The sequence below is a fragment of the Gymnoscopelus braueri genome (genome assembly GCF_963280865.1).
Source record: "Gymnoscopelus braueri genome assembly, chromosome: 12".
In the NCBI taxonomy this organism is placed as follows: domain Eukaryota; kingdom Metazoa; phylum Chordata; class Actinopteri; order Myctophiformes; family Myctophidae; genus Gymnoscopelus; species Gymnoscopelus braueri.
The window spans coordinates 12,928,226-12,952,974 of NC_137614.1; the positions used below are offsets into that span (position 1 = coordinate 12,928,226).

At 44.1% G+C, this 24,749-nt stretch overlaps 1 protein-coding gene across 1 annotated transcript in view; it reads left to right on the forward strand.

The window, feature by feature from the left end:
• lrp1ab (low density lipoprotein receptor-related protein 1Ab) overlaps positions 1 to 24,749 on the forward strand; it is a 165,553-nt gene that overhangs the window by 74,989 nt on the left and 65,815 nt on the right. Inside the window, exons 9-28 of the mRNA XM_080445809.1 lie at positions 453 to 642; positions 1,621 to 1,764; positions 2,777 to 3,013; positions 4,468 to 4,648; positions 6,025 to 6,247; positions 7,016 to 7,205; positions 7,830 to 7,952; positions 8,253 to 8,393; positions 11,670 to 11,795; positions 12,438 to 12,554; positions 12,690 to 12,770; positions 13,454 to 13,621; positions 15,258 to 15,440; positions 16,043 to 16,240; positions 17,322 to 17,567; positions 18,254 to 18,451; positions 20,343 to 20,547; positions 21,159 to 21,323; positions 21,648 to 21,892; positions 24,269 to 24,400. Of these exons, the coding sequence (XP_080301935.1) occupies positions 453 to 642; positions 1,621 to 1,764; positions 2,777 to 3,013; positions 4,468 to 4,648; positions 6,025 to 6,247; positions 7,016 to 7,205; positions 7,830 to 7,952; positions 8,253 to 8,393; positions 11,670 to 11,795; positions 12,438 to 12,554; positions 12,690 to 12,770; positions 13,454 to 13,621; positions 15,258 to 15,440; positions 16,043 to 16,240; positions 17,322 to 17,567; positions 18,254 to 18,451; positions 20,343 to 20,547; positions 21,159 to 21,323; positions 21,648 to 21,892; positions 24,269 to 24,400 (3,493 nt within the window). The remainder of the gene's footprint in view (positions 1 to 452; positions 643 to 1,620; positions 1,765 to 2,776; positions 3,014 to 4,467; positions 4,649 to 6,024; positions 6,248 to 7,015; positions 7,206 to 7,829; positions 7,953 to 8,252; positions 8,394 to 11,669; positions 11,796 to 12,437; positions 12,555 to 12,689; positions 12,771 to 13,453; positions 13,622 to 15,257; positions 15,441 to 16,042; positions 16,241 to 17,321; positions 17,568 to 18,253; positions 18,452 to 20,342; positions 20,548 to 21,158; positions 21,324 to 21,647; positions 21,893 to 24,268; positions 24,401 to 24,749) is intronic.

The window sequence follows — 24,749 nt, forward strand, 5'->3', positions numbered from 1 at the left end:
AGGAGAGCGCACGCAGAACAGAGACCCTTATAAAAAAAAAAGCCAAAGCCTTGTCTGTTAAATGCCAGATGGGAAGTTGAGCTATGCTGCCATGCGCCAAGTTTACACAAACACACTATCTCTCTCTTGCATGCTCTCTCTCTCTCTCTCTCTCTCTCTCTCTCTCTCTCTCTCTCTCTCTCTCTGTCTCTCTCTCTCTCAAAAGCTTAGATTGGACACTGATTTAATAGCCTGTGATGAGGAGCTCAAAATCTTGCAAAGTCTTGCCAAAGAGGCACGCATGAGACAAATGAGTACACAAGAGGCATTATACAAGCTGTTAGTCATGCACTGTGGGTGCTGTGTGTTAATAACGGCAGTGAAGAAGGTATTACTCATTTAGTTGATAAGCTACTTAAAAATTTAAAATAAACTTTGCTCTTTTTTTCTCTGTCGTCTCTGTGCCCTTCAAGATCGAGCATCTGTACGGGCTGACGGTCTTTGAGAACTACCTGTACGCCACCAACTCTGACGAGGGCAACCTCAACCCCAAGACCAGCGTGATCCGAGTCAACCGCTTCAACAGCTCCGACTTCCAGGTGGTGACCCGGGTGAACCGGGGCGCCGCGCTCCACGTCTACCACCAGAGGCGCCAACCTCCAGGTATTGACCCTCCGCCGTTGACCATCACGATGCGCTGTGTGAGCTTGTACGTAGGCTATTATTATTTTTTTTTTACATTTTATAATGACATGGCCAAAATAGGGACGCCAGGTTGAAAGTGGGTAAGAGCAAAATGGGTGCCTTGTGAGTATGGTCAGTGGCAGTGGTGGAAAAAGTACTCACATTTCTTACTTAAGTAAAAGTATCAATACTGCAATGTAGAAATACTCTGTTACAAGTTCAAGTCCGGAATAAAAATTTGACTTGAGTAAAAGTACAAAAGTATTGGTATCAAAATATACTTAAAGTACAAAAGTAAAAGTACTCATTATGCAGAATGTCCCATTTCACAAGTTTTCAAATGTATAAAATGTGTAAAAATCATTTGAAAATAGCAGATCTACAAGCTCACAATGCGTGAGCTTGTCGATCGGCTATTTTGAAATGGCCAAAATGTATATAGGGGCTGAAGTAGGTAATGTGTTGTAATAATAAAAATCTACAAAGTAACTAACTAAAGTTAGTTAAAAACTAAAGTTTTCAAATAATTGTAGTGGAGTAAAAGTACAATATATGCCTCTGAGATGTAGTGGAGTAGAAGTAAAAGAACTGAAAATTGGAAACACTCTGGTAAAAGTAAAAATTGTACTTAAGTACAGTACTTGAGTAAATGTACTTAGTTACTTTACACCACCGGTCAGTGGGCACATTTTATCTCTATCCGGAACTGGCTGGCAACAGGCCAAAGTGCCATCTGATGTTGATTTCATACCGTGGCTCAATAAAAACAAAACAAAAACAAAGAGGATTGGCGACGTCTTCACTCACTCACTCTGGGCCCAATTTATCTATTGGTTCAGGTCCTCCACGTTCCTGCCGTTTGATAACAATGCTGATTTAGTTTTGTAGTGCCCTGAGGTGCAAGCAAACGGCCGTGTTTTTTCATAGTGTTTGTGTGTATCTTGTGTCCATTCTCAGTGCGGAGCCATGCATGTGCCCTGGACCAGTTTGGTAAGGCTGGAGGCTGCTCAGACATCTGTCTGCTGGGGAACAGCCACAAGACGCGCACCTGCCGCTGTCGCTCCGGATTCAGCTTAGGCAGCGACGGCAAGTCCTGCAAGAGTAAGTAAAATAACAGTCCTCTATGAGAAGAGACGGATGGTTGAGGATTATAAGCCTGATTTATACTTAGTCGCGTTACCAAGTATAAAAATGTGTTTTCCACTTCCACCCGTCAAGTCTTACATCTTTGAGTAATGTTATCAATTTACTTGAGTAAAAGTACAAAAGTATTGGTATCGAAACGTACCAAAAGTAGAAAGTAGTCCACTCATTATGCAGAATGTCCCAAGTTTTCAAATATGAAATGTCTAAAGGTCTTTTGAAAACTTTTAGATCTGCTATTTTCAAACTGCCAAAATTAATATAATGTAATATAATATAATAAAGTGGTTAATGTATGTTTTGTTTGTAATAATAATCAAAATCTACAAAGTAACTAGTAACTAAAGTTTTCAAATAATTGTAGTGGAGTAAAAGTATAATATTTGCCTCTGTGTGGTAGAGTAGAAGTAATTTAAGTAATGAAGATTTGAAATACTCCAGTGAAGTAAAAATTCCTCAAAAGTGCACCCTTTTGTCTATGTTTGTATGATTGGGCCTTTAACCCATTAAGACCTGAGGCTGATTGAAAAAAAAAAATCTAAATCCTAACTTTTTTTTCTGAAAAAACCTATGTTGCTACAGTACATCAGTGGTGCTCAAACCTTTTCATGTCAAGGACCCCCCAAATGATATGTATTTGGCCGCGGACCCCCATCTAAAAATATTTTTTGTTCCAGGGACTTCCAGAAGCAAATATTTAATGTTCATTTAAAAAATACATATATTCAAAGATTTGCAAAAATGTTTACGTTTGTGCAAATACTGTTGATCTGCTAGATCTGCTATTTTCAAAAATAGCAGATCTATAAGATCATAGTGTGGCACTAAGTGTGACGTGCTATGAACTTGTATATCTGCTATTTTCGAATAGCCAGAGTATACAATAATGGTTAAATTGGTTACACAGATGCGTTTTTCCGGTTTTAATGGGTTAATAATATACTATTTAAATGTTTTACCCTTACCGCAGAGCCAGACCACGAGTTGTTCCTGGTGTATGGTAAGGGTCGTCCTGGCATCATCAGGGGCATGGACATGAACGCCAAGGTCCCCGACGAGTACATGATTCCCATTGAGAACCTCATGAACCCCAGAGCTCTGGATTTCCACGCTGCCAGCGAGTTCATCTACTTCGCCGACGCTACCAGCTACATCATCGGCCGACAGAAGATAGACGGCACTGAGAGAGACACCATCCTGAAAGAAGGTGAGGGTCAAGGATGCAATCTGTTCCGTCATTTGTTTTTTCTTCATGTGACTGAACTTAGAAGCAGGGTTGCCAGATCTGCTTATTATAATTTCTCCGCAAGATTTTATTTGAAAATAGCCGATCTACAAGCTCACAACGCGTCGCGTCGTGAGCTTGTACTGTAGATCTGCTATTTTCAAATAGCTGATGTATATGTTAAAGTGCTCATGTGGCCCATAGTCACTTCTTTTGGGCTGGTTTTCCTAGACCTGGTTGCTTGTTTCTCTCACAGAATCTGGCAACACTGCTGAGAAGTCATATAGGACCTACAGTAGGGCTGTCACGATTATGAAATCAAGTGTCGCTCAAATAATTGTGATCAATAATTTAATTGTGTGTCGTTGAACACTATGAAGAAAAATTACATTTCTATTTGGCTGATATGACAAAAAAATGGGGCAGATATGACAAAAAACACGCATTTAATTACTTTATACTTAACATAACATTAATAGCGGAAATAGCCGTTAGACACGTAGAGCTTGTAGATCTGCTATTTCCACCATTTGTGCATTTTTTTTAAACGAGGAAATGATTGTGACGATTATGCAAAAAATGACTATCTGCGATTAGGTGATTATGTAATACTTGTGATGGGCCTAATAGGACTCTGGAAACTATAATTATGAATAATAGTTTAGCGTTGTATATTTATTTGGGCAGTGCAGTGGTTAGCACTGGTGCCTCACGGCAAGAAAGGTCCGGGGTTCGATCCCCGGCAGAGGTGGGCTTTCTGTGTGGAGTTTGCGTTTGGTTTCCAACGGGCACTCTGGTTTCCTCCCACATCAAAAGACATGTTAGGTTACTCCTGCCCAGTGCCCTTGACCAAAGTACTGGCGTTACAACTGGACTTGGTCCCAGAGCGCTGCGCTGTCGCTGCTCACTGCTCCTAAGAAGTTAGGCTGGGTCAAATGCAGAGGACAGGCTTCCCTAAAGGGGATAATAAAGTACAGCTTTACCTTTTTAACTTTACCTTTATGAACTATATTTAGTCCTCGGTTAACCCACTAAGACCTGATATACGATTCTACAAATGTCTTCTAAATCCTAACAGTTTTCTGAAACACTTATGTCACTATAATATCAGTGGTTCTCAAACTTTTTCATGTCAAGGACCCCAAAAAATATATGTATTTGGTCGCGGACCCCCATCTCAAAATACTTAGTTCCAGGGACCCCCCAGAAGCAAAGATTTGAGTCACAAATGTTGGCTTTAAAAATATATATATATGTATTAAGATTTGCAAAAAATGTCATGATTTTTGCACTCTGTGCCTCGCTTTGAGCTTGTATATCTGCTATTTTTGAATAGCCAAAGTATAAAAGAAGTAGCTAAAATCTAAAATGAGACATATGCGTTCCCGGATTGGATGGATTAAGGACAATATGACATTTTTCTCACCTTGTTTCAGGAATCCACACAGTAGAAGGCATAGCGGTGGACTGGATGGGAGGTAACCTGTACTGGACAGATGACGGGCCTAAAAAGACCATCAGCGTTGCCAGGTTGGAGAAGGCCTCCCAAACCCGCAAGACGCTCATCGAGGGCAAGATGACTCACCCTCGTGCCATCGTGGTCGACCCCCAGCACGGGTGAGACATCAGTGCAATGTCCACTCACTGCACCTAACCTATCTCAGTAGTCATTAGGGGTGTGCCGATATATCGCCCGCGATATATCGCGATACGTTTTCGTGAAAAAAATATTGTAAAAAAAATAATATATATATATTTGTTTTGCAATAATAATAATGCAAAAACAGAAGTATTTGTTTGTATTTGCTCCCCCCCCCCCCCATATATTTTCATAATAAAAATATATCGTATCGTATTGATATCGTGAAATTTGTGTATCGCACACCCCTAGTAGTCATCATTAGAGAAAGTGGTTCGGAGGTGGCCGGCTCTGGAGAACCGCTGATTCGATCGACTTGACACTCAACACGGCACGTCCTTGTGTCCTCAGCAATACACCCGCCTACAGTGTGAAGTCGATCAGATGAGAAGTTCGAGAGATATTTGAAGGACAGACAGAGATTACTGGAATGTATAGATGAACATAATTACTGCCTTTATGTCCCTTGACCCTTATGTGCAAGTCATTTGGATTACTGTATTGCAGCAGCAGATAAACCAAATCACACTTAACTCTTACCCTGCCAGAGTTTTTTCAGAACAGTCTGTAGCCTCTGCCAGGGTTTTGACCGATTTTGGTACCTTTTCGCATAGCCACAAAATATGTTTCTCAAGTATGATTGATCCCCAGAAAATTTCTAATCACAGATGAGATTCAGGTGTGGTTTCACAAATGTCAACGAGGTCAATTTGACCTTGTTGTCATGTGTTGTTTGATGTTTGAAAATAGCTCAAAACCAGTGGTTTCAAACCAAAAAACATTGTGAATTGTTTGTCCGTTTCAATTTTAACATTGAAGTGGATGGAGCAGCAAATCTTTGGAAATTGTTATCTCCTTATTCGTTTGGAATATCGAAAAGGTGTCAATACTAAATAATTAGAGAATCTTTTTAGAATTTTTTTTTTTTTTTTTTCAGGACGTTTTTAAACGTCTTTGGCAGGCAACAGCTAATTTCTCAAAGACGTTTATAAACGTCTTTGGCAGTTATAGAGTTAAGGTCCTTGCACACCGGGGCAAATTCTTCATGCGAATAAATACGTTTTTTTTTTAAACCTTATAAAGTCAATGCAAGCGTCCACATCAGTTTCGCGAAGCGAAAAAGCGTCTTTTAATTATTCGGAACGAGTCCGAATTTTGCGTATATTCGCATATTCGCCGGTGTGTAAGGACCTTTAGAGATACTATAGAGATCATAATAGCCTTTATATGAATAATTAGAAGAAAGCAGAACAAAACATGACGAGAGAGAGAGGGAGAGAAAGAGAGAGAGAGAGAGGATCTCACAGACTTTTTGAGTAGACACGAAGCTGACAGCTTTCCTCCTGTGCACCAGATGGATGTACTGGACAGACTGGGAGGAGGACCCGACGGTGAGCAACAGAGGCAAGATCAAAAAGGCTTGGATGGACGGTTCCAACCACCAGGTGTTCCTGACCAGTAAGACTGTACTGTGGCCAAACGGCCTGAGTCTGGACATCCCCCAGGGAATGCTGTACTGGGTGGACGCCTACTACGACCGCATAGAGATGGTGTACCTCAACACCACAGAGCGCAAGGTTGGTGACCAGTGATTTATGTTAAGTTAGAAGATGGTGTCCTCGCCAGTGGCGTAACGCAGAATCGCGGGGCCTCCGCGCGGGAGTTGCATGTGCACATGCACACGTATGCACATGCACACGCACAACCCCGTGCGCGCGAAAATTTGGGTCTAATTCGGTCTAATTCGGGTCTAATTCGGTTCCATTTGACCAATATAAATCAACTTTTTTCATTTTTTTTGCTGTAAAAATATTTGTATCAGCGCAGGCGGGGCCCCCCCTGCTGGTGGCCCCCCCGCACCGCATCACTTGCTGCCCCTCCGTTACGCCACTGGTCCTCGCTAGGTATTTCGTGAGTGTTTTACAATGGCACTATTAGGGCTGGGCAATATATAAATATATGCATATGATATGAGAGTGTTGTCTTTTCCTTGTTTTAAAGGCTGCATTACAGTGAAGTGATGTAAATGCCTGAACTTACCTGCCTTTTCTATTAGTTGGCTTTACCCTATACAGTATACTCAATATTTACACAATATTGTCGTATTCGGTCAAAAATATTTGAGATAGTATATTTTGTCCATATTGCCCAGCCCTTGTCACAATCATGAAATGCCTCGCCAAATAAATCTGATAAAAAAAAGAAAGAAAAGAAAGTCACTTTGAATTTTCTTTGTTTGTAGGGAGAACACTATCTTGTTAATTGAGACACAGGCATAATTAACACAAATAATGTTTTGAAAATGAACCTTCTGAGTGTGAATGTGCTGCTTCTGGATTGGCCAGGTGGTGTACGAGGGACAGGAGCTCAACCACGCCTTTGGCCTGTGTCACTACAAACAATTTCTGTTCTGGAACGAGTACCGCGGCGGCAGCATCTACAAACTGGACCAAGACACCAAGACTGTCACCCTGCTCCGCAACGAGAGGCCGCCCATCTTTGAAATCCGGGTGTATGACGCACACCAGCAGCAAGGTACGTTGTTCACCTCCAACCAATCCATATCATCGTACGATCATAGGAAGCATAGCCTGTGTTGCAGCTTTTGCTTATAATGCCTTATAACAGGGGTCTTCAACGTTTTTTCAGGGAAGCAGGGACCCCCGACTACATACTGTATAAAATTGTGTTGGAGATTAAACTTTTTCATTGATTTCATCAGTGTCATCAGTGTTGTGTAAATGAATGTTTTTTTTTTGGTTTGTTGTTATCTTTTCTATTAATGTTGGATTCATGTTAATAGGTATTTTCAGACATTTAACCACTTAAACCCTCAATACCAAGTAAACTTAACCGTTGGCTCTGTACTTGGTCTGCTCTTTTTTCCCTCTACACCAAACCTCTCTGCCGAAAATAGCCGGTCTACAAGCTCACAACGCCTCGCGCTGCGTGCCGTTGTGTGCTTGTAGATCTGCATTTTTTTGGCTAATGTTCCCCTCAGAATAAGGATGCTAGTGGTTGATACAAAAAAGGTTCCACTCACACAAAGATTTGGAGACCCCCCCCCTGTAGTAACTCCGAGGACCCCCTGTTGAAGACCCCTGCCTTATAACATCAGTATGTCATTGTCACTTTTTGTGCTGTATTGTGTATTTGCAGGTGCCAACCTGTGTCGAGTCAACAACGGCGGCTGTGGCAGTCTGTGTCTGGCCATACCTGACGGACGGTCCTGTGGCTGTGCCGACGACCAAATCCTGGATGCCGACAATGTCACCTGCAAATGTACTTACCGACTTTTACAATGTAAAAAGATCGATCTGAGAAAAGTTGTGGAAAATTCATTACTCAGCAGGAGCTGAGGCCGTTACACTGCTCGGCTTTCACAATCTATACTTTATATCTCTGCCGCAGCTGGGGAAGAAGGTTCCAAGAACCTTTGTTGCACCAATATTGTTATAGCCGTGAATAAGGGGACAAAAGATGACCTATGCTGCACCACAAAGCCTTGCTGTGTTCTACTGCTCGGGGACGGTCTCAGTAACCCTCCCGTCTCTCCACTTACCTCTCCTCCTCCTCCTCCAGCAAACCCTTCCTATGTGCCTCCGCCCCAATGCCAGCCTGGGGAGTTCGCCTGCAAGAACAACCGCTGCATCCAAGAGCGCTGGAAGTGTGACGGGGACAACGACTGTCTGGACAACAGCGACGAAGCCCCCGATCTCTGCCGTGAGTGTGTGTGTGTGTGTGTGTGTGTGCCCCGTCATCATCGCCATGGTTACACAGCAACACGGGAGGATAAACACGCTCTGTTTCAGATCGCAGGCTAAGGAGAGATGACAGGAGTGCTAACTGTAGTTTCCAAGATTGTCTCTTTCCATGTGGTGTGATGATGCCAGTACTCCACTGGCCATGTTGCTCTTCATTAACCCTGTAAGACCCGGATATATTTGTACTTGCAAAAAAAAATTAAAAACCTTTTAGATGGTCTTGTAGGAGTATTTAGAAGAGGAAAATATAATGTTTTAAAAAAATATATGTTTTGGTAAGTTTTTATGCAAATGTTGACATTTAGCAACGTTGGGTCCATCAGGTAGCAAAATTTCCTATAGGCCATTTTTATGGATAACATGGCAAATGTGTAAATACTTCACTAAAACAACTTAATGATTCATTTATATGGTTTATTATTTGGCCTCAGATCAATTATGAATAATATTTGGCCTCAGAACAGTATACATTATGAATACTAACACCAATAAGCCATATTTTTTAATCAATTTTATTAAAAGAACAACAAAATAAAAATCTGTACAATATATGTAGTAAAGAAACCTAATAACCTAAACCATTGTCAGTGATCACACAATACTGTCTGGCCAACTCACTGATTTGCATTGGTAAAATGATGCAAACTGATCTCCACCCAATATGACCCTGCACATTCCTGACAATTCACACCTGCTCTGCAAAATGAGATCCCCAATCACTTTCTTTTCAGTTGTGATAGTCCCAGAAACAGTTTTTCTCTCCTGCAAAGCACAGGCGGACTTCACACTTGTTGCAGCTCACAATGGTGTAACCTGAACAACCAGTATTCCTGCAGCGCCCTTTCTGTGTCTTCATTGGGAAGTGTCCAACTTGGTCTTTGCAAACATCTGATGGCTGATGCGGTCGTGCCACCTTGTATGGAGTGTGGCTCGGACTATCTTCCAGTTGTCTCTTCTGAGTTGAAGATGGCCGTCCCCTCTTTGGCGTTCTGACAGTGTCCACCTGATTAGAACAGAATAAATTAATATACACATCAAAGATTCATCAGGATACAAGTCTGAGATAATGCAAACAGTGAAATATTAAAATGACAGATGGTAAACTGAACTTGATTCTTACCAGAATGAGAGAGGATGCAAGTTGTGCCTGGAAGAGTCTGAGTTTCAGGACGTCTTTCCGTGGGACCTTGAGAGCTTGGCACTCCCGTTTGTAGATCAGCCAGGCGTTGACCACAGCAAGGTAGATGGTGTGCCAGAAGATGTACATGTACCAGCGACGGGCTTTCAGAGGGAACTTGTACAAGGCTGTGAGGGAGTCCAGCAAATCCACACCGCCCATGTTCTTGTTGTAGCTGGGGTGGCTGAATGTCTGCTGGGCGGTCAGTGGGTTCACTGGGTGGTTCACGGGGTGGTTGGTTTTCTTTGGACCCCATGCCACAGTCCTCTTCATCTGACTCTTCATCAGTCTCATTGATGTCTATGTCAACATCACTCTCTCCGTTCATCACGATATCCAGAACATCCCTGGCTGAGAAGCGAGTCCCTTTCTGTTGTGGCATTCTGAAATGAAATAAAGACATACCATTAGTATAGTGCTAAGTTCTTACACATCACTGCTCACAACATTTCACAAGTCATACAATACTGTCTGGCCAACCTATTGTTTGATGATGATTGCCCCTAAGTGGTCATCATCATTACATTGCCCCTAAGTACCCACCACCCCTCGAATGAATAATGAACAACCCCCACAACCCCCCAAAAATTACCACATTGGTCCCACTGTCCTTGTAGTATTGAAAGAAAATTAAACATACTGAGAAATAACAAGGGAATATATTGGTTAAACTATGGTTGAATATGTATTGTTTAGGGGGAAAGAGAAACTTTGGGTGGACATTTTCTGAGGCTTACAGCTCAATATATATATATATATATATATATATATATATATATATATATATATATATATATATATATATATATATATATAGTAATGCAAAGTGGGGGAAATACACATATAACTGTTTAAATCTATTGTGAAAACTATATATGAGGCTGAACAGTAGCAGGTGAACATTAGGCCTACCCTTGTATTTTTTGCAACCAAGAGGGCCCAACGTTGACCAAAAGCAACAAGTATGAATCATGCTCTAATTTAAATTTGGGAAATATATTTCACAATAATAACATATGTACATGTTCTAGACATTGTAATATTCACCAAAACAATTATTACAGGCATATTACTTAAGTTTTTGTGAGGAATATCTTCCAGAGAAAAAAGAGATCTGTTCCAACAGAGATTTTTCAAGTTGTGATGATTCCTGGCTCTGTGGGGGGTATTTATATGCAAATATCCTGGCCAATGGCATTGTAAGACTAAACAATAGGACCCAATGAGGATTTAGAGGTGAAAAAATAACAGAACAACAAATTATTTAAACTCCTTTCTTTATAAAATATAATTGTTACTCTAAAGCATCGCTGGGTCTTAGAGGGTTAAGGAGATAGTGAACTCCAGATACTTCCATTCATTGATGTCACATCTTTAGAGGGTTCATAAACTTAATTTTCACCGGATAAATGGCACAATATCAGATGTTGAATATTATTAACTCTTTAAGACCTGGAACGCATCTGTGTAATTTTTTTATTTGAGCTAAAAAGCATTATTTTACACTTTGGCTATTCAAAAATAGCAGATATACATGAGCTTGTAGATCTGCTATTTCTCAAATCTTTGCTTCTGGGGATTCTACAAAATGTCTTCTAAATCTTCTAAACGTATGTTTCTATATCAGTAGTTCTCAAAGTTTTTCATGTCAAGGACCCCCAAAATGATATGTATTTTGCCACGGACCCCCATCTCAAAATATTTTGTGCCAGGGACCCCCAGAAGCAAAGATTTTAGTCAAACATTTTCCCTTTAAAAAATAATCAAATATTTTCACAAATTCACGATTTTTCAAAAAATTACTACAAGTTCATAGCTATGAGCTTGTATATCTGCTATTTTTGAATAGCCAAAGAAATCTAAAAATGACACACAGATGCGTTCCCGGTCTTAATGGGTTAAGACAAAACACAGTTGTCATGGTGTTACGCTAGCTCAACAAGGCTAAATACTCTCAATGTGCCGTGTACACACGGCTTGGGTGCGTGCCATTCCCTTCATCTTCACAGCTCTTCTGTATCACTTCCTGCACTTTGTGTTTTTCCTTTTGCTCTCCAGACCAGCACACTTGCCCAACCGACCGTTTCAAATGCCAGAACAACCGCTGTATCCCTGTGCGCTGGCTGTGTGATGGTGATAATGACTGTGGCAACGATGAGGATGAATCCAACACTACTTGCTCTGGTAAGCACTCACACACACTCTCACACTCTCACACTCTCACACACACACACACACACACACACACACACACACACACACACACACACACACACACACACACACACACACACACACACACACACACACACACACACACACACACACACACAGTAACTAAGTACATTTACTCAAGTACTGTGTTAAGTACAATTGTTTTGTATTTGTACTTTACTTGACTATGTCCAATTTCCAATACTTTTACTTCTACTCCACTACATCTCAGTATGTAGGATCCAAATATTGTACTTTTACTCCACTACATTTATTTGAAAACTTTAGTCACTATTTACTTGTAGATTTTGATTACTATTACAAAACATACATTAGCCCTGTATACTCTCAACGCGTCTCAAATTATTTGATTTATTTTTGTTCTATGAAAAGGCTGGAATTGTTTTAATTGATAAAAACTTTGTTTTTGTTTTATTATTTTAAATCTTTTGAAAATAATAATAATAATAATAGTAGTAATAATAATTTAAAAAATATATATTTACTTGCATGTGTGAATGTACGTATGTGTGAATGGGTGAACATGAAGTACATTGTAAAGTGCTTTGGAGAAAGGCGCCTAAATGAGGTCCATTTACCATTTCCCTGCAGCTCGTACGTGCCCACCCAACCAGTATCCCTGCGCCAGCGGGCGCTGCATCCCCATCTCCTGGACCTGTGACCTGGACGATGACTGCGGAGACCGCTCTGATGAACCAGACTCCTGTGGTGGGTTCTTCATACCGCTTCCCTGTGCTCTAGCTCTCTCCCTGTAGTTTGGTTAGGTTTGAAACGACGAAGGCTAATGTGCTACCATGTTATTTTCAAGAATAATTTGTCAAACCCCCTCCCCCCTCCCCCCAGCTTACCCAACCTGCTTTCCACTGACCCAATTCACCTGTGCCAACGGTCGCTGCATCAACGTCAACTGGCGCTGTGATAATGGTGAGTAAGACCTTCATCAATCTGTCGAATGGGATAGAATTGCCAACAGCAATTTCACCTTAACCCATTGAGGCCTGAGGTTCAGATTCTGCAAAATGTCTTCTAAATCCTAACGGTTTTCTGAAAAACCTATGTTTCTTTGCATCAGTGGTTTTCAAACTGTTTCATGTCAAGGACCGCTAAAATTATATGAATTTGAGGTTCGGACCCCCACCTCAAAATATTTTGTTCCAGGGACCCCCAGAAGCAGAGTTAATGTTTGCTTTAAAATAATATATATTCAAAGATTTGCACACATTTTCTCGATTTTTCAAAAATATTTTTTAACACATTCCAAAACGGAACCCGAATAATTCCGTTTCCGGTGGTGCTACCGGAAACGGAAGTGGATAAAAAAAATCAGAAAGTGCACTTTTTGTGAAATCTACGCGAACCGCCGGTTCGCGTAGATCTACGCGATTGGCACGTGGCGGCTTTAAATAGGTTTGCGTAGATCTACGCGATTGGCAGTCAATGTGTTAATAGCCAAAGTGTAAAATAATGCTTTTTAGCTCAAATCAAAAAAGTAACACAGATGCGTTCCAGGACTTAAAGGGTTAACTGTGTGTGTGTGTGTGTGTGTGTGTGTGCTTGTGCTTGTGCGTGTGCGTGTTTGTGTGTTAACACGTGTGCTTGACATTCAGACAACGACTGTGGGGACAACAGCGACGAAGCGGGCTGCAGCCACTCCTGCTCCAGTGTCCAATTCAAGTGCAACAGCGGCCGCTGCATCCCAGAGTACTGGACGTGCGACGGCGACAACGACTGTGGAGACTACAGCGACGAGACGCATGCCAACTGTACCAACCAGGGTGAGGAACGGCGCCCACATGCTGTGCCAGCCGGTCCCAGACTGACAGACTGTCAAGCAGGGTTGCCAGATCTGCTTATTATAATTTCCCCGCAAGATTTTATTTGAAAATAGCCGATCTACAAGCTCACAACGCGTCGCATCGCGACGCGTTGTGAGCTTGTAGATCTGCTATTTTCAAATAGCTGATGTATACGTTAAAGTGCTCATGTGGCCCATAGTCGCTTCTTTTGGGCTGGTTTTCCTAGACCTGGTTGCTTGTTTCTCTCACAGAATCTGGCAACACTGCTGTCAAGTCAATGCATTTATTCTAGCGCTAGTGTTGTCTTGTTTCTCTCTCCGTGCATGTAGATAAATTACATTCCCTCACAAAGATGACTGTTGACGGCGCGTTCGACACCGCATTGCACTTCTGGTGGCTGCGCCTCGTCACGGCGTTCTGGCCTGCATTGTGTATCATCATCACTGTGTTTACGTGCTGTAGAGAAGTTGTCACATCGAATACCGGCTCCAGTCGCTACAGGGGCCTCGTTTCCCTACCGCATACCTCCCTCCGCCTGCCGCGCTCATAGAACCTCCAGCTGCCACTTAGAACACATCTTCTACGTTTGCTGCACTCAGGAACGTGTTTACGCTCTGCGGCTGGCTTAAAGATTTGAGCCTTGTTTCAAACAAAGCCACACTCGCACAATGCGCCTCTTCATTTTGGCTTGCACAAGCGCTGCAGATGTTTTGCTGCAGCGATGGGAGTTTTCGCATTCGACGGAGGAAAATGGCTGGAGGTTTTGTTTTTTTGGCGCGGGCTGTCGTAGGAAGTGTGGGTTAACCAGGCCGCGGTACCGACTGAGACGGAGCGCTTGGCTCTGTGGCCACACTGCTGCGTTGGGTCAGGTCAGGCCATGGCGTGTAGGCTGTCTCATGAGAATCTTCAGTAAAGGCGTCTCCTTATTCGCTCTCAAACGGCGCTCCTTCCTCTGCTCTTGTTGAGGAACTAATAGCTTGGCAGTTGTCCTGATGACCCTGGAATGGGAGAAGTGTGTGTTTCGAAGTGCAAACGTGTGTGTGTGCGCGTGTTTGTGTGTTTGTCTGTGTGTGTGCGTGCGTGGATATGTCCTGGTGAGGTAGGTGCCACTTCATTTGGATTGATTCTAAACCCATTCCTGTTGAGTCACAGCATGCTGCACTTGAACCTGCTGGTCTAATGAGCAGTCTGTGCCCTGTGTGTGTGTGTGTGTGTGTGTGTGTGTGGTTACACTGGGCCTTCCTTCTGGAAGTCATTAGTTGTGGAGGAAAAGCAATACTATTGCCTTTCCTCCCACATATTGTGTTCAGCGCGGAAAGGTCCCAGACCCGCTTCCTGCTCAGCTGTGCCCAGCACTCACCTTTGCCATGAAGGGATGTCATTATTACTACGTCTTTAAGAGCAGCCTTTAATCTGACCGTGACATCAATCAATGTAGTGTGGGAGGACATCCTGGCCTTATGTCAGCAACCCTGTTATTCCTTCTCAGTAAAGTCCCTGGTGTTTATGGACCCTTGCGGGTCCACGTGGAGTTTCTCATAGACTGAAACTGTGTTCTGCACCTCTGCTATTTGCGAAACCATCATAACACTTCCCTTCCTGTTTTCTGGTGCAGCCACACGCCCCCCAGGCGGCTGCCATGTAGATGAGTTCCAGTGCCGGATGGATGGCCTCTGCATTCCCATGCGTTGGCGCTGTGACGGAGACACGGACTGTATGGACCTGAGCGACGAGAACAACTGTGAAGGCGTCACGCACATGTGCGACCCAGCGGTGAAGTTCAGCTGCCGAGACTCCGGTGAGGACATCCTCGTCCGGTCAATCTGCCGGGGGGGGGGGGGGGCGGGTTAAGGGTCTGTTAAGGGCCTGTTTAACAGCGCAGGCCAGGGAACTTCCCGGATTATAATGTTGTCCTGTTGGGACTAGACGTCTGTAGCCAGATGATCGGACTCATCGGAGATCTCCACCTAATTGATACGTCTGGTGACATCTAAATTCACTGTAGTTGCTAAATCTTTATTTTTTTTGTCTGCCTACGCAAGACCAGTTTACACACACATTTACATTCAAAGGACCGCAATTGAAATAGTCTCTCAAGCTTTATTGTGTTTTAGCCTTTTGACAGATATGTGCAAAATTATGTTCATCTACTGTATATGATTTTTTGTCAACAAAAGAAAAAAAAGGGGGGGGGGGGGCGATGTAGGGACATATAGAGTTGTGGGTATGTATCCACATAAATGAAAAAGATAATTGGTTTTGACCTTCATGGTGGATGGATAGGATTGATTTCCCTCGAGAGCAGAAAAACCTGATTATATACTATGCACACGAATTGCAATGATCTTATTGAGAAGGGATGCATGTTGAAGGTCGATGATGTGTATGATGTCCCCTCAGCCCGCTGTATCAGCAAGGCCTGGGTGTGTGACGGGGACAGTGATTGCGAGGACAACTCGGACGAGGACAACTGCGAGGCGCTGGTGTGTAAGCTGTCCCACCACGTCTGTGCCACCAATGACTCCATCTGTCTGCCCGCCGAGAAGCTCTGTGACGGCACAGACGACTGCCCCGACGGCTCCGACGAGAAACTCTGTGGTAAAACACTACTGTAGTCTAAATGATTGGTTCTTAAACTTTTTCATGTCAAGGACCCCCAAAATGATATGCATTTGGCTGCGGACCCCCATCTCAAAGATATTCTGTGCCAGGGATTTAAAAAAAAATAGCAGATCTACAAGCTCATAGCGCGGCACTCGGTGCCGCGCTATGAGCTTGTATATCTGCTATTTTTGAATAGCCAAAGTATAAAACTTTTCAATTCTTTTCAGTTCCAAGAACCCTCAGTTTGTTATCCATTTGATATGATGGTTTTACCCCAATCTACAGTACATTGTAAAATCCTCAGTGTTAATTGATTGATATTCAGAGAGTGTAACAAAATGGAACACTCTTTGAGCTACAGACCCCTAAGCGTCCATTTGGTTCCTAACCATCAATCATTTAGCTGGGTTTGACCCCCTGGAAGCCACCCAAGGACCACTGGGGGATCCCGAACCTCGCGTTCGAGAACCAGTGGTCTAAATCATACACAAGCTATTTGTTTTCTTATTTGCATCTCTCAAGGCCATACACAGACATTGAGGCTGTTTGGGGTATTAGAAGGACACAAGCAAGACACCGCTAACTGCTTTCCGGGTGCTGTATTAATAGTGCCCGCTGCTCCTAATATATTTTGTTTAACTCATTTTTTATTGGAAAAGGATTTCAAGAGATAAACACACACACAAGGATACAAACATTAAAAGCAAAACTAAAATAGACAAGACAAGGCAAAAGGGCTGCATTCTACAATTGCTACAGTTATTACTTTAGTACAAAAGTTTTTGTTTTTTTTAATATACATTGTCCATGGGCTGAAGGAAGAAAGTCCACTTTTGCCATTTTTTGTGTAACTTGTATGAATGTTAGTTTTTCCATAGTGTATAATTCCCCTATAATGTCCATCAAATTTTCTTTGGTGTCCTGTTGGTACCAGCGACACGTGATCGCTTTCTTGCTTGCACTGCTGCTCCTAATGTTTAGGATGGGACAGAGGTTTCACATTATGTGCAAATGTAATGTGACAAAAAAAAGAAAATACCCCCTTTTCCCATGCCACTCTCTTCCTGTCCAACAGACCTGTGTTCATTGGATAACGGCGGTTGTAGCCACAACTGTAGCATCATCCCCGGCGAGGGGTTCATGTGCTCCTGCCCCCTGGGCATGGAGCTGGGAGCCGACAACAAGACCTGTCAGATCCAGAGCTTCTGCGCCAAACATCTCAAGTGCAGCCAGAAGTGCGAACAAGAGAAATCCAGCGTCAAGTGTTCCTGCTACGAGGGCTGGGAGCTGGAGGCCGACGGGGAGAGCTGCAAGAGCACTGGTGAGCAGATCTGAGATGATGGGGAGCCGGGCGTTTAACCCATTCTTCAATCCGGGAACGCATCTGTGTCATTTTAAGATTTCTTTGGCTATTCGAAAATAGCAGATCTTCAAGCTTGTAGATCCGCAATGAATATATATATTTTTTAAAGCGAACATTTCTAACTCAAATCTTTGCTTCTGGGGATTCTACAAATGTTTTCTAAATCCTAACAGATTTTTTTTTAAATGTATGTATTTGGCCGCGGACCCCCATTTCAAAAGATGTTGTTCCAGGGACCCCCCAGAAGCAAAGATTTGAGTTAAAAATGTTCGCTTTAAAAAATACATATATTCAAAGATTTGCCAACATTTTCAAGATGTTTCAAAAATAGCAGATATACAAGCTCACAACGCCTCATATGTAGTCAACCTGACCGTTGGCTCTGTACTTGGTCCGTTCTTTTCCCCTCTTCCCCCGACTCTCCGAAAATAGCAGATCTACAAGCTCACAACGCCTCGCGCCGCGAGGCGTTGTGAGCTTGTAGATCTGCTATTTTCAGCTAATGTTCCCCATCACACAAAGATTTGACGGACCCCCTGTGGTAGCTCTGAGGACCCCCTGTTGAAGACCCTAGTAGCGCTTACAGCACTGTTCCTACAGCATAAATCCATTCAACAGTGTCTGTCCTGCTGTTTCACCCTCAGATCCCTTCAAGCCTTTCATCATATTCTCCAACCGCCACGAGATCAGGAGAATCGAGCTCCACAAGGGGGAGTTCAGTGTGCTGGTGCCAGGCCTGAGGAACACCATCGCCCTGGACTTCCACCTCAACCAGAGCACGCTGTACTGGACAGACGTGGTGGAGGACAAGATCTACCGTGGGAAGCTGTCTGAAAATGGAGGTGAGACTCCCCCAGGAGAGCTGTAAAACTAACCCTGAACCCAAACCTTTAGTAGTTTGTGAATGCAGATTTGGGACCTTTTAAGCTCTCATTTCATATACTGTAATAACTGGCAGATGCTCGATGGTGTCCTTATGTTTAGAGGTACAGTAGAATTTAATTTGAATGGACTTTTCCATCAGAAAAAGACTACAATTGTTTGTTGTCATGGCTTATTGAAAGCAATTTTGTGTTCATTTCCGTTAAGCCGGTAGAGTATGTACTCTCGCTAAACAAAAATGTTTTATGAATTTTTTTTTGCGGTCAGAAGAATATGTGGCTGCGATTTTAGACCCGGTTTTAAGTCTTTCGAAACGAGGGGGCCCCCCAAACAAACCCGCAGGTCTCTCTTTCACCAAAGACTGTTCCCAGCACAGCACTTAGGGGGCACACGGAAGGCTTTGTCTCTTCCTATTTGTCTCAGCGCTCGGTGTGCGTGACTGCATTCAGAAAAGACACATGGTGTGGGCGGCACAGACGGAGCAGGTCCACGTCGTACCCAACCCTCTGTTGCCACCATAAAGAACAGCGACTCATAGATCAGCGCTCCTGCTGCTTCTCTTTGTAGACGTTTTTTGCCATCTTCTGAGCTGTGGGCAAACATGGGGGCCAAGGACTGCCAACTGCTGAACAAAGGCACTAGAACCCCCCCCCCCCACACACACACACACACACACACACACACACACACACACACACACACACACCACACACCACCCCCTCCAACCTCCAATGCTGCTCTAGTAGTGGCTCCAGCATTCCAATAAGCAAACTGTGAAGAGGGCCCATGCCTCTAATTACCAGTGGAAGGCCTCGTCTGATCCTCCTCAGCCAGAGATGAACACACACACACACACACACACACACACACACACACACACACACACACACACACACACACACACACACAGTTCGTTTGCATGGGAGCCAGTTGTTTCTGGGAAATGAGAAATGGAGTGAGAGCGAGAGAAGCGAGAGAGAAAACATAAAAAAGTGATATACTGTACAGAGAGAGAGAGAGAGTGTAAGAAAAACAGGCTTGTTTTCTCAGAAGTGGGCTGGTTGAGTTGAGAAAGAGAGTGTTGGTAGAAACCACATTGACAGACCCGGCTGTGCGTGCCATGCTGTGACTGATTCCATAAGAGTAAAGAATTCTAAACAATCCAGTGTTGGGGGGTTGGGGGGGGGGGGGGGCGGGGGGTTACAATGAAACATGTGTGCTAGCTGGGGATCCATTTACAGTACAGTGGTGCAAGTGACAGGAGGCCAGCGGCTGACAGACTGCATTAAAACCCAAGTTGGTTCCAGTTAGAAATCGGCAATAATTAAATGGCACCAAAGTGCCACAGAATGTCACTTTCGTTAAAGCTACAGTAGTTATTATTGCAGCACTCTGTAATGGGGTTGTCTTAACGCCTCGTTCAGACCAAAGATTTGAGACGAGACAAATCCGTTTTAAGCCCAATTCATACTATTCTATGTACGAGGGAAGGTCCAAAATTGCCGACCTACAAGCTTTGCAACACGTCATGGATGCGATAAATTATACACACAAAACACTGCGCTCTGAATTACCCTTTAGGATGAAATCACAGATATAGGATTCCTTCCTGTGCCTCCCCATGCTGTCTCTGCTTTCCTTCTACTGTATCTATCTCAAGAAAGAAAACTCTCTGGGGAATTAACTGCCCAGTGCTGCTTTTGTGGAAAAACTGAATAAAGTAAAACTAACCGTTGCTATTTGAGCATTGAATACAGTGTTGTACCGGTTAACGCCCTCGCATCAGGCTTCATTCAGCACACGCAGTTTAAGCTCAAAGCTCTCCGTTTTCCTCTTGTTTTAAACCATCAGCTCTGACCAGCTTCGAGGTGGTGATCCAGTATGGGCTGGCCACGCCCGAGGGCCTGGCGGTGGACTGGATCGCAGGGAACATCTACTGGGTGGAGAGCAACCTGGACCAGATCGAGGTGGCCAAGCTGGACGGGACCATGAGAACCACCCTGCTGGCCGGAGAGGTGGAGCACCCCCGAGCCATCGCCCTGGACCCCCGTGATGGGTAAAATAATGAATAATGACAATTCTCTCTGACCAAACACTTTTGCAGTGTCACACTTTTGGTATCGTCTCAGCTACGCTTGGAACCTCAAAGGAGGTGAAAACAAAAAGGTACTAGGTACTACAGTAGGTAATACTTTTGCCCAGGGGTCTTCAACGTTTTCAGGCTAAGGACCCCCTAGCTGGGAGAGAGATGAAGCAGGGAACCCCTCTATATTGTATAAAATTGTGTTTCAGATTGTTTTACTTGGTCTGCTTTTTTTTTCCCTCTAAACCTCTTTGCCAAAAAAAAAGCAGATCTACAAGTTCACAACGCCTCGCAGCGCGAGGCGTTGTGAGCTTGTAGATCTGCTATTTTTTGGCTAAAGTTCTCCTCAGAATAGGGATGCTCGGGTTCAAGTGGTTAATGTGAAACATAAAAATCATATCACACAAAGATTTGGCGGCCCCCCTGTAGTAACTCTGAGGACCCCCTAGGGGTCACGGACCCCCTGTTGAAGACCCCTGCTTTTGCCCAATTGAAAACCAAAAAAGGCAAGGCAAGCTGAGCTGGTACCATGCAGTGGAAACTTATCTCCATTCACATCCATTGTTTTTTGTTGTCGTTGGCAGTATTCTATTCTGGACAGACTGGGATGCCAGCCTGCCCAGGATAGAGGCGGCGTCTATGAGTGGGGAAGGCAGACGAACCATCCACAGGGAGACAGGCAGCGGCGGCTGGCCCAACGGACTCACCGTAGACTACATGGAGAGACGCATCGTCTGGATCGACGCCAGGTATAGCATTTTCCCACCGGTCACAGAAACACACACACACGGGAAGCCTTTCCGCCGTCACTGCATTCAGTCACTCGATCAATTATGCTCTAATCACTGTCTCACATGCACTCCCAGTAGTGCCTTAGTGAGTCACTCAATAGCTCAGTCACTCAGTCATATTTGTTCCAATAGGAAACATGCACATCTGTACCATTAATATTAATGTTATATTCACAGTGAGCGCATTGTACTGTATAAGATCCCACACACAGATAAACAAGGCTATGTGCTCTACACGTTTCCCCCTCCTGTACTATCTATTATCTCTCTTGTCTCCTCCAGGTCGGACGCCATCTACTCGGCTCTGTACGACGGCTCGGGTTTGATCGAAGTGCTGCGCGGCCACGAGTACCTGTCCCACCCCTTCGCCGTCACCATGTACGGCGGGGAGGTGTACTGGACGGACTGGAGGACCAACACCCTGGCCAAGGCCAACAAGTGGACGGGAAACAACGTCACCGTGGTCCAACGCACCAACACGCAGCCCTTTGACCTGCAGGTCTACCACCCCTCCAGACAGCCCCAGGGTAGGACCACGTCAGCATGATGCAGAAACACACGGAGATACACACACACACATGGAGACACACACACACACACACACACACACACACACAGACGCCACACCCATATCTCGTTATCTGAATCCAAGATGGCAGTGATGTTACGTACAGCCTAGTCTGGGAGGCATTGCGTCGGAGCTTGGACAGCAGGGGCGCGGCCACTGCGTTGTGATTCAAATCAACAGCCAATGAAGAAAAGGGGGCGGGATCCAAATGCACTGGGTGTTGCATCTAAATAGGATCGACGGGAAGCAATTTCCCCTTGAGAAATTGCGGCCGCCATCGTTGTGTACTGCCGTTTGCCTCTCGTCTGACTTTTTAGACAAGTTGCACAGCTCTCAGACCGGTAAGAGGCGTGTCCGCTCAGATTCTGAGCGTAAGTTACATCCCGCCCACAAATACCAGGGCTCTGGCCCAGAAGTTCTTCGCCGAGCTGGCGAAAACTTCTGGGAACTCAGATTACGTACAGCCAGACTCACTCGAACAGAGTTCACACTTGGGGGTTTGTTATCGTGGCATTTGCGTCGCTGTTTGTTTAACCCATTCAGACCTGAGGCTGATTCTACAAATGTCTTCTAAATTCTAATCAGTTTTTTGAAAAAAACTAAGTTGCTATATCAGTGGTTTTCAAACCTTTTCTTCTCAAGGACCCCCAAAATGATATGTATTTGGCCGCGGACCCCCATCTCAAAATATTTTGTTCCAGGGCCCCCCCAGAAGCAAATATTTGAGTGAAAAATGTTTGCTTGAAAGAATGTATTCAAAGAGATTCAAAAAGATTTGCACAAATTTGATTGATTTTTCAAAAAATAGCAGATCTACAAGCTCGTAGTGCGGCACTCGGTGCCGCGCTATGAGCTTGTCTGCTATTTTTGAATAGCCAAAGTATAGAATAATGGTTAATGAATAAGTGGTTACACAGATGCGCTCCCGGGTTTTAATGGGTTAAAATGTACATGCTGCTGTTGTCTGTGAGTCACGACATGGACGTCCAAGTGTCAGCGCTGCAGGCTTCAGTTTTTTTTTCTCGTTTTTTTTTTTGTTCGCTTTTGTGCTTCAAGTTGAAGGGCAGGCAGGGAGAGCGGCGCGGGGCTCACAGAGAGCACCGCTGCCGGCTGTGTAGATTCACAACCCCAATCCTCGCTGACAAGCTGACCTTTTCACAGCTCTCTAAGTACTGTTGTCTCGTCACACTGGCAGCCATTCAGGGGGGAGCCTCCTGCAGCGTCGTTGATCAAAAGGCCACCTCACTTGTTCGGGTGAATCCCCCAGTGGTTGTTGTTGGCCATGAATTAAAAAAAAATAGAACGCCCACTGTGTCACGTTTTGATCTCAAAAGAAACGTGTCTGATTCCCAAGACAGAGATACGGGGCTTATCACGATTTTTCTGCTGTTCTCTTGTCACATTGTTGCATCACCTCGGCGTAATGGGAATCAATGGCTCGGGGTGTCCTAAGGTGGAGGGGTGGTGGTTGGAGGGGTCCCAGAAAGACATTGGGGTGTGATTTGATGCGGGGGGGGGAAAAGGGAGATTGCACTGCCCTGTTGATTGACAGCTCCCACTAGGTCCCCATGGTGATGACGACAGGGAAGCGAGCAGCACTCTGACAAAGTCTAGTTTTTTTATTGGTTTTGGTAAGGGACATAACAGACGGATACATCAACGAGACATAACAATGAAACAAACAAACAAACACACCAGACTAAAATGCATAATAAACGTGACAAAGTCTAGATGACTAATTGTTTTTTCTACATTGTTGTCTGGTTTTGGCTCTCTCTGACTGACTGGCTCTCGTTGATTGAGAGGTCCATTGTGTCCGGACAGACCATACCCCGGTGCCTTCATTTGATTGATTGAATACGTTATTAGACAGAAATGCAAACAGCACGAGGTACAGGCATACATTTGTCCTGTGTCCTAGGGACTCGTTTCCATTGTGGTCCTATGTATTCAATTCATCAGCATAGCATAAAATAGAAGACCAAAATACAATATCATCAACAAATATAAAACCCTATATGTATGTAGAGTAGAAAAAGAGGGGGAAATAAAAGGGGGAATGTATGTGCCATCCCCTTTCTTTCTAAGGGAGAAGTGAGTTTCTCCCCCTTTGGCCTCCTGAAAGATGGATTTTCAGGCCTGTTTTGAAGAAGCCAGTGAGCCACATCATCATTTCACAATTGGTGTGAAACTGGCGTCGCACGAGGACCCACTGGCATAGACTTGCATAACAATGCGTTTTTTCCTCTGTGCCATTTCTTTTATCGAGGTCTGTGGAAAATCCTGTTGTCTCTCTCTCTCTCCCTCTCTCTCCCACACACACACACACATATAGCTCCCAATCCGTGTGCCGAGGTTGATGGAAAGAGCCCCTGCTCCCACCTGTGTCTCATCAACTTCAACCGGACCTACGCCTGTGCCTGCCCACACCTCATGAAGCTGCAGCCCGACAGACGCACCTGCAAAGGTACAGTGAGGACACACACACACACACACACACACACACACACACACACACACACACACACACACACACACACACACACACACACACACCCCCACACACACACACACACACCCCCACACACACACACACACACATTGATGTATCTCAAGGGACAGGCCGTTTCTCTGTGGGAATCTTTTCTCAGTGTTACATGACGGCCTGGCATCAGCATCAGGCTTTCATCTCTCATGAAACCAGACCTGATTGCTCCTCCATTGCTTGTGTAGTGTACTATCCATTTAATCTCTGTTCCATATCAAAGATTGTCTCGGCTGATTATCTGCCAAAGCCCCCTTCGTTGTTCGTCTTT